Source organism: Centruroides sculpturatus, unplaced genomic scaffold, assembly GCF_000671375.1.
Source record: "Centruroides sculpturatus isolate CEXI.00-Female unplaced genomic scaffold, Cexi_2.0 scaffold1194, whole genome shotgun sequence".
In the NCBI taxonomy this organism is placed as follows: Eukaryota; Metazoa; Arthropoda; class Arachnida; order Scorpiones; family Buthidae; genus Centruroides; species Centruroides sculpturatus.
The window spans coordinates 100,754-116,462 of record NW_019385400.1 but is presented as its reverse complement, the minus strand read 5'-3'; the positions used below and the strand labels follow the sequence as shown (position 1 = coordinate 116,462).

The following is a 15,709-nucleotide window of genomic DNA, read 5'->3' as shown; positions in this document are numbered from 1 at the left end:
AAAGAATACCCCAATACACGTGAATTTCGTGAAATTAACCATTACAATTGCAGAGGGATTCCTCAATCATTCCAGCTGTATTACTTATGCACTCATTCCTGGAATGTATTAATATCGTTGCCTAAGTCGGTAAGTATGTCGGCCCACCGAATATGACACTAATAGTTACAATACCATAAATTCTAACTGTAATGCAACCCCTTGTTACATCGTGCATGTATTACCTACATATTTACATTTGGAACACAGAAAAGATGCGATATATCCGAATGAGCGCTATAACGAGGGATAGGGTAGTGTCTTTTACGTATTTACGTACACGAGCGTGATATACATATTGATTTAAATGTTAGAGAGGAGTATAAACGACAGAAACTGGCCAATAACTGACGTCACAAAGTCGTAGAAAATGCGCATCCCCATTATTTAAAGTGGAAAAAGAGCTTCGAAGCAACAATAGAGAATACGAAATTATGCATTGTATTTAATAATGTAACGGTTAAGTAACTGGAAGGGACTAAAAATGGCGGAATTACTGCTTACTCTCGTAGATTAGAACTATAATTGGGAAATATATACAGCAATTACACGTTTCCAGACGAAAAACGAGATGTATTATGGGTGAAAAGTAACTAGGCATTTAGAAATTTGTATAATTTCTATACTTCTAAGGAAAAGATAATGAAGTTTACTGATATTTGTATCTTATTAAATGGAAATACGAATGCGTATCTTATAATTAATATAGTCACCTTAGCCATTCATCAATGACACGTTTACCTCAGATAGAATTGTGGAAGACCACTTCACAATCGAACCTCTGGTCATTTCGGTTTCGAATGACAATTCTTGATTGTTTTCGGACGAATTGTAGCATGACGTCCCTTTACTAAACACTACCATCTCTATACATCAACCATTAATTTCAACATCTCATAGCATACAGCGATCTGCGCTCTCCTGAATAGACAAGCGGTCGGCCATCTTTCTTGCCATTGAACGTGCAGCCTCTGTCGGTCACTGCCCACATAACTGATGGAGGAATTATAAAATTTCATTGATTGATGTACGTGGAAACGCAGATTTTATTATGATTGCATTATTACTACAAAAATTATAGCTATATCTCAATGCCTAGTTACTTTCAACCCATACTGCATATAATATAAATTCTTGTCTATGTTCGTTGAAAGAGGAGAGGAGATTCATGCATAAAACATCAGATTGATAAGTTATGTGAGAAAATATAGGAACTATTTATTCTACGCGGACGAATTCTTCGCAAATACAGAGAAAAATGAAAAATTCTAGACTTAGATGTAGTAAAACTTGATTGAAAAGATTTCGCATAAACTTTCTTCTTTCGAATATTTTAAAATAATGCAATTTCCGACGGAGAAATTAAATTAAATTACGAAAAATTTGGTGTAAATCACTTGATTCGAAAGGATATGGCACTATATAATTATTATTGAATGAATAATGTGTAAATTCATTAAGATAATCGAGCAGTTAGATATTTACAGAGTTAAATTTTTATAAAGTGTAAAAAGCTATTGTTTAAATACATTTTTGAATAATAAATATTAAACCCTTGACGCTATATCGGAGAAGAACGTCGAGTAATCCGAATTGCAACATTCAGATTATTCTTTTACTTCTTTAACGATGGGATGCGGAGAAATTTCTCCGCATCCCATCGTCACAGAATTAATGGAATAAACTGGAATTCATTTGCATCATCATCGTTAAAGAAGGAAAGGAATAATCCGGAATTCCTCCCATCCCATCACTAAAGAAAAGAAATAATCTGATCCCTCGCCTCCCATTATTAAAGAAAAGGAATAATCTGGATCCCTACGCATCCCATTATTAAAGAAAAGGAATAATCTAAATCCCTCCGCATCCCATTATTAAAGAAAAGAACTAATCTGGATCCCTCCTATTCCATTATTAAAGAAAAGGAGTCATCTGGATCCCTCCGCATCCCATTATTAAAGAAAAGGGATAATCTGAATCCCTCCGCATCCCATCATTAAAGAAAAGGAATAATCTGGATCCCTCCGCATCCCATTATTAAAAAAAAGGAATAATCTGAATCCCTCCGCATCCCATTATTAAAGAAAAGTAAAAATCTGAATCCCTCCGCATCCCATCATGAAAGAGAAGGAAAAATCTGAAATTCCTCCACATCCCATCATGAAAAAATGTAAGGAATAATCTGGAATTCCTTCGAATCCCACTGTTTTNATAATCTGAATCCCTCCGCATCCCATTATTAAAGAAAAGTAAAAATCTGAATCCCTCCGCATCCCATCATGAAAGAGAAGGAAAAATCTGAAATTCCTCCACATCCCATCATGAAAAAATGTAAGGAATAATCTGGAATTCCTTCGAATCCCACTGTTTTCTTTTTGAAATAATCTCATATTTTCGTTACAAAACTACAAATTATCTATACAATTAACGATAAAACGAAAATTATCCATTAAATGACATTTATTTAAGTAATAATTTAGACAATTGTTTTAAAATTCTGCAGAATTTAACAATAAGATTGAATTGAAGACTCAACTGAACTTCAGAAAACTGAAAAAAATTAACTCACATTTTCACTATAACCCGCGATTACAGACGAAATTAGGCTCGACACATTCGTATCATTAAAAACACCTACACGCAAAAAGACAGAGCCACTTTTCCATTGAGATCGACCCCGAATCCCCCCCCCGAAATTTGGAAACAGAAACATTTTTCCCTCATTGGTTCTCTTTCTCTGACGTCGTTCGAACTCGATTTTTCAGACACCTCTTCCCCGGTTAAACGAGAGGCGGAAATTACCCCGCTAATTATAATGCTTTCGTTATGACGTCGCGGTGGTAGGTAACTGGACGTATTCGATACGGTATCGAAATAAATACGCCAAATTGAATCACACGCCACATTGACGTCGACCGAATTCGTTTATGGCAAGTTGGCAAAATTCCATTTAGGCCACCTCGCGATTAACTTCCCTATCGATTCGGGGGAAGAGGGAAGGAGGGGGAATTAATACGTCTTCGACGACGTAAAAATTGATTTAAGTTTAATTAACCCCGACAAAACTTTATGTATTTACTCAATTAGCATTAATGGTTCGTTAACGATTTATTATTTTATAAATGTTATTTATGGGTACTGCTGCACCACAATAAATACAGTTTATTGTGGTGCAGAGTCTTCACCGTGCTCCATCTCGTTCGTTTCCATTCTCCCACAATTATAAGGAACAATTCCACTAGAATGGTACGTAGTAATAGTATTGAAATTACACGGATTTAATACACAAGGAATTTCCCTCCCTTCCCTCGAATCCGTAGAGAATAAAGTCTTACATAATCCTCTCTAAATATAATTTAACCTTAAATTTAATTGAGGATAAAATATAAGTATCGTTAAAATGTATTTGAGACAGTTTAAGCCGCGCTTAAATATGAGGCTATAATTTGGTAATGGTCTCGACTGAGTTAAACGTCGTAACAGTCACGTGTTTAAAGTGGCCTGGTTGAGTTACGTTCGAATTCTGTACATCTTAAGTTGATTGCTTAGTCCGTTTTATAAGAGACCAAGCAAATAATTGGCCGTGTTTCGTACGTATACCGAAACATACGTTACGTGTTACTCTCATTGGAAGAGTTACGCATCGATCTACATCTGAATGAAATAACCCAAAAGTTCTATTGATTGACTTTGTATCGTAACACATCAAATTCCTCTTTCTTCCTCTTCATCCCTCGTATTTTATTATAAAAACTTCATCCCTTCTCTTCAGCATCATACGCATCACCACTTCAGCATCTTCGCTATTATTCCACCGTTACGAGTGTTTAGTTACGCTTTATTATTAATTTTTAAGTCACTTTATTTGAATATTAAACGTTGCAACGTCTCGATTACCTCATCTCTAGGGATAATTGAGGAATCGAGTGATTTTTCTATTTGTTTTATAATAATACCTTTAATTTAATCTGTCACCCTAAACCGAGAAGACATTAAGAAACATAATTATACACACAAAAGGAAGAGAAACATCCGAAGAAACAGAAGCCATTAGAGTGAAAAAGAAATCATTTCCTCCCTGATCTTAGTGTGCTGAACACATAGATCACACACCAGAATTAGGTGTGATGACGTGACGTAATGCCCTAAGTTGTGTTAGGGTATTACATTGCCTGCAGCTGGAAATATAATGTTATTTAGTAAGAAACAACACACATCAAGAGTGGTGTTGAAGTACTGAACAGGAAAAACTGCTTAATACTATCGGGCATGAGTCGAGTGTATAACTGTGTTATAAAGTAATTGGTTAGAGATCCTTTTATACATTAAATACTTTAACCAGACTTTGATAAATGAATTGTAAAACTTAAAAAAGAATTTGATCTTACCTATAATTAAAGTTTGGTTTCGACGGTCGTTAAAGGGTGCATTGAATTGTAAATTCTTACATTCTTAAAGGCGTGTTGATAAAGATAGTGACACTTTCTGTTCTAATCTGTTAATATACTTTTTTAAAACGTTTTACGTCGATTTTGGTATGGAAATTGTTTGGGATGAGCTTTTTGTCAAGATTTATTTCTGATGTAAGAGGTTGGTAGTAGAATGTAAAGTAAAATGTTGGCAAGATGCTTGAATGAAGGTTGACAGGAGGTTTGAATAAAGGTTAGCACGAGGTTTAAATGAAGGTTGGCACGAGGTTTAAACGAAGGTTGGCACGAGGTTTAAACGAAGGTTGGAACGATGTTTAAACGAAGGTTGGCACGAGGTTTAAATGAAGGTTGCACGATGTTTGAATGAGGGTTGGCACTAAATTTGAATGAGGGTTGGCATAGATTTAAATGAAGATTGGCATGATGTTTTGAATGAAGGTTTACAGGAGGTTTAAATGAAGGTTGCCACGATGTTTGAATTAAGGCCGGTATAGATATGAATGAGAGTTGGCAGAAGGCTAGAATAAGAGTTGGCAGAAGGCTAGAATGAAGGTTGGCAAAAGACTAATGATGGTTAGCAAGAAACATAGAGATTAGATTAGAAAGTAAAGTAAAAAATTAGCACGAGGCTAATTAGACTAGAATGCAAAGTAAAAAGCTAGAAAAATATTAAACTGTTTCTAGAGTATCGGCAACAAGGCGAAATTCCCGTAAATTTTTCCGAACACGAAACGAGATCAGTTTTTCTTATTCGAGACGACATTTTGTCTGGGATATTTCCTGACAACCTTCCGAAATTTTGCAACCTACGTATCTCGAAAGTAATCTTTTCCAGCAAACGGGATCGAACATGTTTAGAAAGAAAGAACGTCCCCGATTCGGTGACAGAAAATCGTACGAGTGGAAACTTCTCGAATGGAAGAAAGCCAAAAAGATTGGAAGTATCTTAAGAATCGTATCGAAGTCGATGTAAAACAGAAAATAGAATTTTTATTTTAATAATGACGTTATTCTCTTGGCTGTCCGAGTGTGAAGACGGATGATGATTATCCATCATAAAGTCATTTTTCTTCTCCTGTTTTCCATTTAACTCGAAATTATTGTTACCCGAAAGTTGATCTCGTTTCCAACTTTTAAATTGTCTTTTATTTACTCAAACTTCTTCCTCTTAATTACCTATAAACTCCCACTTTCGTCCATTCTTCCTTAATCTCCAGAAAGACGTTAGATAGATGACCGGCACAACACCGTTGTTAACAGGAAAAGTATGATTTACAGGGGCTAGGCGATACAAATTTGAGATGGAAAGCGTATATTTTATATTAAATAAATTAGGAATATTATTAAAAATTGCAGCCCAGCACAATAATTTTTGCTCATCTTCTTTACTTTCTCTCGGTTTTCTCTATGTGGAAGCTTTAATTTTGAGAGAGAGAGAGGTGAGGATGAGGTTCTCACATCACTCCCGATTTGTATTTTTTTTCCTGTTAAGCAAAATTGGAAGGGAGAAGAAACTCTTTTCGTGTTACTCGGTCGTAATTTAATGTATAATGCGCGCGGTTCAACGTTTGCTCATCAAAGATTTATGCAAATCGATAAATATCGACTGGTAGCTGGAAATTCTCTAACGAGCAAATTGTAAATATAACTTACATTCCTCGTATCTTTTGTTTGCCGGATAATCGATCATTGTAATCGTAATAATGTATAACGAGCCGTAATTTATGTTTACCTTCAATATATTTATGTATTTTAATGGCGACAAATATTAATTTTTCTCTGTCATCGAAAGTAGATTAATGAAAATTAGACTAATAAAGTGAAAATCGATTATACGGTCTCCCTGTCACCTAATTTCTTCTCTTTATTTTTCCGTACGTAAAGTTTGGTTCGGTTTTATGGTGTAAGGTAAAGCAACACGTGGAAATCTCTAGGGGGGATACCACTTGGGAGCAATTTCTATGAGAAACTGGACCTGTTTAGATGTTAGATACCTGCCAATGAGGCATTCTCTGCGTGGAACTGACCCCTATTCGGGTGTTAGATATTTTCAATGGGAATATTTCTTGTGAGTTCCCTATTTTGTTGCCAATAATAACATTTTCTACAAGAAACTGGCCCCTATTTAGGTGTTAGATACATGCCAATGGGGCATTTTCTGTGGAAAACTGACACCTATTTACACACGGAAAATTCCACGTAGATAGCTGGCTCAGAGAGACACGAACCCGCGACCATCTGTCAAATAGTCTTATCCACTCGTCCACGGGTGGGGGTGCATAAAATTTACAGAACATGCAGACACTACATAATAGAGAAAACATTAAGACAAAAAAATTACGTGCCTATTCTACTCCAACGATTGGAGGATCGATAGAATTCTTCGTTCTTTCATTCTAGAGGAAAGAAATTATTTGAAATTTTACACGAAACGAACAATTATCGTTACCAAAATATAAAAAATACAACCTTCTTTCGCTTCTGTCGTATGAAAATGAAGTAAAAATCAAAATTAATCTCCACCAGATTAACACAGAATTTCCTAAAGAATTGTCATTTTAATATTATAGAATTCTAGAAAAAAAATTTAAAAAAAAAAGAAGAAAAAAGGAGATTTGCCACGACCTACGACCTTCATTTGTCAGCAGAAAATAGGAAAATGCGTGTTTTCATTTAATATAATAAGAAAATATTACGGGATACGTCGAGTCGAATTAACGAAATTACGTTCGACCGAATTTATTTTAAATTAAAACTAATTAATTTGAAATTAATGTCATAAAATAACGACGTTTTAATAAAGCTTTTGCTTTTGCTAATTAATATATAATAATTGTCGAAATGAAAGCTCTCGCTTAATATAATAAAATTAAACATACATGAAAATTCTTCCGTTAAAAAAAATAATAATTCCTGAAGCGAGTTGCATAACTTTCCCAGCAATAGTTAAAATTCCGTGTGGCTCCATCTGTTATCGGGTTTTATTATAATTTTTTTTAAAGTTTCAGTTTTGTTCCTACATAGATTTATACAATATAAAGAAGTATACCTGAGCTTCAGTTTATTTTAAACGTTTTAAAACGTTAAATTCAATAATGAATTATAAAAGCATTATAAAAATTACTAAATTTGATTGCAAATTTAATTAAAACGTACATTAGAATCAATCACCAATATTTTGATAAAATGTTTCAATATCTTCCATATTTTAACATCTTCAACTACTCTTGTATGACGGCCGGATAGCCGAGCGGTCGTAGTGACAGCCTTCCGCTTTGGAGTTCGAATCTGTACGGGTCGATAAATTCTCAAGAATTTTTTGAGTTGTGGTCCGTCCGGATATGTCTGGGCCCAGTTCGTCACCACCCGGCCTCCCCAAACCCATAATAAGCTTGCTAAAAGAGTCCCAGAGAACGGAAAGAGTTAAAAAAAATTTACNGGGTTTTATTATAATTTTTTTTAAAGTTTCTATATTATTAAATATTATAGAGTAAAAATGGCTTAGCTTTTAAAGTAGAGATTGGTTTTATAAAAAAAAATAAAAAGAATTGTAAATACTAATAACAACTCCACTCGGGATACGTCACTCGACCTCCTCTATCTCCTCACTCTCTCGGTCTTTAATCACAAAAATTTAGTAGTGTCAAACCCCCAAATACGTAAACTTCCCCCCAAAATTTCAGAAAATTTCGACAAAGGGCACGGGAGTTATTAAGCTTTAAAGTGGGCGAACAAAATCGTGCTATCTCACACTAACGTACAGGAAATCCCCCCTAACTGTATTTGAATAAGAATATCGGGAGTAATTTTTCGACTGGTTGCAATACTTTCCCTCTGTTATAAATAACAAACGGGAAAGTAAAAAGAAAAGGAAAAAAAATCTATAATAAAATTACCCACAATTACCCCCCCTTAAATTGAATGTTTTCTTTTGGAAAGTCAATAAGATTTTTTTTCTCTGGTATAGAATTAAAAAAAGGTTGCTGTTTGCAGCTGAGGCATGTACTCAGATTTGTCGTTACTCTCTTAACAATTGAAGAAGGTCTCCGGTTACGGCTTTCTCGCCGCAAGAAATCTCTTATTGACAGCGTAACAACATCGATTTTTTACAAATAGAAGCAAATTATGCGCTTACTTATCGACTTTCTGCGGGGTGGTGGGAGAAATTAAACGCGTTACGCACAGCATTTTATGTGTTACTGAACGGTAACAAACTTCACGAACAATTTGTCCGAAACTTCGATTTAAGAATAGAAACGAGAGAAGGAAACGAGGTTGAGATCCCTCCCATCTGTTACAGTAATAGGATTCTTTAATACGTTCCATCCTTTGGGGTTACCCAAACAGAATTACGTGGGATATCGATCTGAAAACACTAGCAAACGTAACACGGGATCTACAATTGCATTCGTTACAATGGATCCCTCTATACCGAATAGCTAATACTAGGATCGTTTCGAGCCATCTTGAGCTTTGCGGATGACTTGCAGAGTTACGCTAATAATAAGTAACGTAGGATCGTAACAATCTTCTTTTTATGGAAAGTTAAAACGAGAGAGATCAATGGCTGCTCGTTATGCAAATGAAGGAGTGATCCACTTCTCGCTCGTTTCTTTAAATAATTGATAAACGCCTGCTCTGTGGGTAGTGTTACGTGTGTCGCGCTCACCTTTTGTCATACGTACGTTACGCCAATGACAATAATTTGTTTCCGTTAATAGAAAGTTAGAATGTTAGAGGTCGTTGTAAAAATGTTTCAGCTTATAACTTTTTATACCGTTCGAAAGAAACGTATGGCAACTTTACCATACGGATCGTCGAAAGGAGGTTCTCTTCTCCCTTTTAAATTGATAAAACCTTGAAGTTTTACAAAGGAAAGGAGGTTCTCATCCCCGGTATTGAGACAGGCTCGAGCTCCCACTAGTAAAGTTACGATAAAACGGGGAGGACGATAACCCATCGATCGCAAGACTACGAATGGCGCAAGAACCTGGGAAAGGAGGAAAATATTCAACAATCTTTCGATTTGTTAGCCAAATTTTCAGCTCCAAAAGCGGAATAAGCCACTGTATCCTGTTCCAAAATACGTTCCAGGAATACCAAAAGTCTGAAAGCTTGGCACTCCACTTCATACCCACAATTAAAGATAACCTGTAACTAAATCCCTACGTTTTAGATAGAATAAAACCTGTGTAAACCGGACATTTATTCCGTTTAGACAGGTATTACTGTGATTCTATTGACACCCACCTGCCAGTTAATCCTCTAGAAAGATTCTTCAACCATGCAACAAATTTTAGCCTGGGTATTGTTTGGCAGAAATTGCCAAAAAAAAAAAAGAAAAAATAATGGAGAAGCAAGAAGTCGTGAAAGGAAAGAAACGGCATCAATTTTTTTGCCCGCGAAATCTCCCACACGGCCGAAGATAACCCCCCGCAAAAACCGAGGTCGATCGCGATCGACCGGAAAAATCGAATAGAGGGACGAAAAGGACGAGTCAACCATTTTTTTTTTTACAGGAATGACGGGAAGGGGGTGACCGAAAAGGAGCAGCGCATCGATCGCGTCTAAATCGTTTCGATTCCAGGCGCAGAACACTGCCAAAATGTACTTTCCAGTCAACAATTACCGCTGCCGAAATTTAGGGAGGGGAAGGATTTACTTCTGCCCAGATTACGAAAACCGCAAAATCGAAACGTTTACCGATGGTGGATCTTTTAACTTAAACAAGAGCAACGTCACCGGCAGGAATCTCGTTTGTAATGTTAATTACGCCGCCTAAGTATGTTGACATTTTTCTAAGCTTTTTGACAGATCGATCAGCAGAACGTAATTCCAAATGAAAATCGAGTGGCAAGGAAACGTGGGGTATTCTCTTGAGGCTCGAGTTTTTTTTTTTTTTTTTTTTGAGGGATACCACTTGCGGCTCGAGCTTTCTTGAGGGATTCCTCTTGAGACTCGAGCTTTCTTGAGGGATTATTTATACGGGTCGATGAGATAAAACGATGAAAGGGGAAAGCAAGGTGAGGGAGGAATCGCGAACCCAAAAGAGCGAATGAAATAGAAATCCGGGACCCGCTCCGTTTTGGGACGGACCATGGATGACCCGCGCACTGCGGACTATCGATCCAAGTCGGGATCGATGAAACGCCGACGAAAGCTGACGCTCCCGCCATTGGCCCCGGGATGTTGTTGCCAATTGTCCTTTCCAGTAATCCGTTGGGACGATCACGACCCACGTTGGTCTTCCTTCCAATTTTCTTTCTTCCACTTAATTAATTCCGAGAATTAACAGTGTTTGTTGTTATGTCTGGCATTTAATTCCTCGCCTGGTAGTTTTTCCCTCCTTCCACCCCGTGATTCTTTACTTACATTTCCGGCAATCGATCGAAATTCGCGAGTTGTTTTCGCGGCGCGCGTTACACGCGGTGATGGCACGGCGAAGAGTTTACAAAAGAAGGAGGGCACTCACCTGTATGTACTCGTCTTCGCAGCGAAGATGCTCGGCAATGAACTCTACGGCTTCCGTCGCTCGACACGCTTCCGGTGAGAGGAAGAGCACGTCCCCTCCGTCTCCGTGGGCCTCTTGATCCAACGAAGACTTTCGTGCCACGGTGCAGTTCGGATGATGGATGTCGGCCAGTTCGACGAAATCCGTTTTCTGCCTGACGTCGCACGATTTGGGCTCCGGTGATCCGTGGTAGTGTTGATGCACCCCGACGCCGGGCATCTCCATCATCCAGACCAATCTGGTCTTCCTCGGCCTTTTCATGAACAACAGAGCCGGCAGAAACTTGAGAAACACCACGCGCACCCAATTTGGCATTCGGTGCGTCCTGGGTCCGCGAAAATTCCAATTGATGATGACTACGGTGACTAAAATGGAACACGTGTTCATCAGAAAGGTGAAGAGCAGGTACTTGGCGATCAGCGGTAAAACTAGCGACGTGGGTGGTAAGATTTTGGACACCAGAAGTAGAAATACCACCAAAGACAGCAAGATGGATATTCCCAGCGTCACCTTCTCTCCGGCCTCGGCCGGAAGATAGAAGACCAGGACGCAGAGGAAAGAGATCAACATCGTCGGCATGATCAGGTTGACCGTGTAGAATAGGGTCTTTCGCCGAATTGTGATGTAGAACGAGATGTCGGTTTCGGTCGGCTGACCCGACTTTGAGTTGTTGTAGACGTTGAGGAAAGCGGGAGCTTCCACGATGTCCCAGGTCCCGCTCTTCCAGTAGTCGGACAGGTCCACCCAGTGACTGTCGTCGTAGAAGTTTAAGGACACTTGGTCGCCGTTAAAGGTCCACGAGCCGAATTTCATCACGCACCTCTGCTGATCGAAGGGGAAGTAAGTGACGTCGATGGTGCACGAACTCTGGTAGATGGCCGGCGGCACCCACATCACCTGTCCGGAGTTGTAGATCAGAACGTTGGATTTGTATCGGACCTCGTAGTTGCCGTCGGCGCTACCAGAACAAGACAGAAAAGAAAGAACACGGGGGTTAAGCGGCTGATAAGATCACGCGCCTTCACGCGCCCGAATACCTACTTGTTGAAGAGCACGATGTCCGGCTTCCACACTTTGTCGGGAGGAAGGCGCAGCACCGAAATACCTCCGTAGTCGGACTCGTCCCAGACCAACTGGTAGTCGTTCCACATCTGAAAACACACGAAACCTTTACGCCATCCGTCCGGCGCCACGGACATTCTCCACACATAAATCTCCCTTTCGCCGACAATCGGAAATTTTCTTAGGAATCGATTTTTCCGGTAGAGGAAGGAAAGTCGCTTCGATCGATGCCTCCACCGCGTGGCTCTCTAGTCGCGCGAGAAAGGCCACCACTCCGAAAGCGAGAGGAGGAAGAGAGAAGAAAACCTCTTCCTCTTCCCACCCGGAAGGTAAAACTCGAACTACGGGTTGGAGAGGGGCGGGACGGATGCCATGCAAACACCCCCCTCGTAATGATCCGTGTCCGTATTTACTAAGGGGTGCGGGAAGAAATTAACGGGAGGAAAGAGTTTTTCTTCTTCTCTTTTACGTTAATAAAGCGTCACGCGTTTGAAACAATTAAGATTAATGTATAATTAATAAACGTGTTTGGCTGGGTTCGTTCAATTAACAAAGGTAAACCGAATAGTTTACGTCATACAAAGTAAATATGCTTCTTTTCGTTTTGTTGTTTAAATATTTAGCTTAATGAATGTTTAATGAAATCGTTATTAACATTCCCGTCGAGATGTTTTGTTTTCTCGACGATACAAACAGAAACGTCATAATATCTAATTATACCGACTAAAAACGTGCAATTGTCGATACACTTGCAATAATTTGCATATATTTTTGCATAGACGTTTGTGGAAGGCATTAAACCGTAATTTCTGTTATTTATAGTGTTATTTCTAGTGTTCCTTTCAAGTGTGCTATTTGTAGTGTTCCTTTCAAGTGTGGTATTTCTAGTGTTCCTTTCAGTGTGGTATTTGTAGTGTCACTTTCAAGTGTGCTATTTCTAGTGTTCCTTTCAGTGTGGTATTTGTAATGTTCCTTTCAGTGTGGTATTTGTAGTGTCACTTTCAAGTGTGGTATTTGTAGTGTTCCTTTCAAGTGTGGTATTTGTAGTGTTCCTTTCAAGTGTGGTATTTCTAGTGTTCCTTTCAGTGTGGTATTTGTAGTGTCACTTTCAAGTGTGCTATTTCTAGTGTTCCTTTCAGTGTGGTATTTGTAATGTTCCTTTCAGTGTGGTATTTGTAGTGTCACTTTCAAGTGTGGTATTTGTAGTGTTCCTTTCAAGTGTGGTATTTGTAGTGTTCCTTTCAAGTGTGGTATTTCTAGTGTTCCTTTCAGTGTGGTATTTGTAGTGTTCCTTTCAAGTGTGGTATTTGTAGTGTTCCTTTCAAGTGTGGTATTTCTAGTGTTCCTTTCAGTGTGGTATTTGTAGTGTTCCTTTCAAGTGTGGTATTTGTAGTGTTCCTTTCAGTGTGGTATTTGTAGTGTTCCTTTCCGTGTGGTATTTGTAATGTTCCTTTCAGTGTGATATTTGTAGTGTCCCTTTCAAGTCTGCTATTTGTAGTGTCCCTTTCAAGTCTGCTATTTGTAGTGTTCCTTTCAAGTGTGCTATTTGTAGTGTTCCTAGTGTAGTATTCCTCCAAGTATGGGCAGAAGAATTGTAATCTAAACTCTTCTAAAGCTACACAATGCCAAACAGTACACTAGATAAACGTGATTTTTTAACACGTGTGCATTATATTATTCGTTCCCCTCGTATTTAGAGAGGGCCATCAGAGACCGAGCCACCTTTACTAATGAGGTTTTCACGTATTCCTATACATTTAAGTATTCTTTTCGCTTTCCAAACAATGCAAAATATTGTTTCAATATAAACATTTCTCGTACCCACCGAAGAGAAAGGAACCATTTAATATTTAACTTTCCCAATCTCTAAATTGTTTATCTAACTGACCCTTAGCAGTTTAAACCGCGTGAAATGAGAGATTTCGACAGAAAGATCCCCGGGGTCTAGATTTCAATATCCGCTTGTCTCTCGTATGCGTATTCAAAAATATATTCGAAATAGAAAAGGAAATTCTTCGAATCGTATCGAATTTTGTCCGGGATTTTTTCCTTCTTTTGTTAAGGAAAAAAAAAACAAAGTTTGGCTCCAGTTTTAGAAGTAAATAAGAATGGCCCAAAAATCACACTAGACACCAGACAAATATTATAGAATAATAGAAAAAGTCTGGAGGCGATGGATGCTGGCAAATCGAATAGAGAAGAAATACTTTCAACTAACAAAGAAATTAGAGAAAATACAATAAGTTGGACAATTGAAGTATTCGTGAGTTTCGAAATCGATTCTCTTGCTATGAAAGAGAATCGATTTCGAATCGATCTTCTGGTTATAAAAAAAAGAGGGACGACATCTTTGTTAAGAACTTTTCGAGAGGAGTAAATTCGAATTTCATAATGACGAGGACAAATTCGATTGGGATGGAAACACTACAGTATTGTCTTATAAAAGAAAGGGTCGTACTTACTGACGAAGCGATAATAATACCTGTAATTGAAGCTTATGTAATTGTTTCCGAGTGGTTGTTACGTGTTCTCGAGTGATGGAAAGAGCGTTATATGCGGGGTTGATCTAATTAAAATCCTCAAATCTTACTAACAATGGGAATGCATTAGTTTTTTTTTTCGAATCCAAATATAAACAATACATTTACGAAGTTATAAAGGGAATGCTAAACAAGAAGCTGGTGTTTTGAGATAATTGCATTATGTATTATGACGTATTTCTTTCTTTTGTCTTAGAACTTTCGCTCCCTCGTTTCAAATACGAATTGTACTATTAGTCAATTGTAATTGTGACGTGCGGACACAGGAACTTACCAATTGGAGCCAGACGTTCGACGTCATAATCTGGTTCTTCTCGTTCTGTAATAAATAAAAGAGAAATGTTAGCCAAAAGTCTTTTAATTCTACGTAATAATAATTAAAATATTGTTAATATTCAAAGACATTACTCTGTATTAAAGCTACACCCAAAATAGGAAAGAAGGTCAAAGGTTACGGACTGTAAAACTGTGCGAAAAATTGTTATATATTACGTAATTTATATTGTTTTACGAGAATAAATCTGGCGGGGATGACGTAAATCGCTCAATTTTAAAGAAGGATCTTCGTAAACACCAATTTATCGATTGCTTTTTTCTTTGCTTCTTCATATTTTATTTATGATAATGGAATGTGTTATGTATGGAATTGTTCTTCCTCGGTTTCTATTGTTTCGGTTTTAAAAAAATACAAAGGTTTGGTGAGATACAGCAACGTAACACAAGGGGAGATCTGCCAAGGGGGTTCCACTTGTTACGGCTTTTTATGGTATTTTCGCCCATATCTAGGTGTTAGAGACATGAGAAAGAGCCAGAAAATACCACGTTGGTGAGCGTGAACCCTCGACTAGTGTTCAGATAGGTGTTAGGAACGTGAGGAAGAGCCAGAAAACACTACGTTGGTGAGCGTGAACCCTCGACTAGTGTTCAGATAGGTGTTAGAGACGTGAGAAAGAGTCAGAAAACACCACGTTGGTGAGCGTGAACCCTCGACTAGTGGTCAGATAAGTGTTAGAGACGTGAGGAAGAGCCATAAACACCACGTTGGTGAGCGTGAACCCTCGACTAGTAGTCAGATAGGTGTTATAGATGTGAGAAAGAGGCAGAAAACATTACGTTGATGAGCGTGA

At 38.1% G+C, this 15,709-nt stretch overlaps 1 protein-coding gene across 2 annotated transcripts in view; it reads right to left on the bottom strand.

Moving 5' to 3' along the window:
• Positions 1-15,709, bottom strand: part of LOC111638543 (acetylcholine receptor subunit beta-like 1) — a 49,550-nt gene that overhangs the window by 7,370 nt on the left and 26,471 nt on the right. The window contains exons 1-3 of one of the 2 annotated variants that reach the window (XM_023384270.1): positions 14,857-14,920; positions 12,022-12,131; positions 10,942-11,938 (exon numbers count right to left, since the gene is read on the bottom strand). In XM_023384270.1, coding sequence (XP_023240038.1) covers positions 10,942-11,938; positions 12,022-12,131; positions 14,857-14,883 — 1,134 coding nt within the window. In that variant the 5' untranslated portion in view covers positions 14,884-14,920. Of the gene's footprint in view, positions 1-10,941; positions 11,939-12,021; positions 12,132-14,856; positions 14,921-15,709 lie in introns of those variants that run through there. The other variant, XM_023384269.1, reaches the window with a different exon arrangement.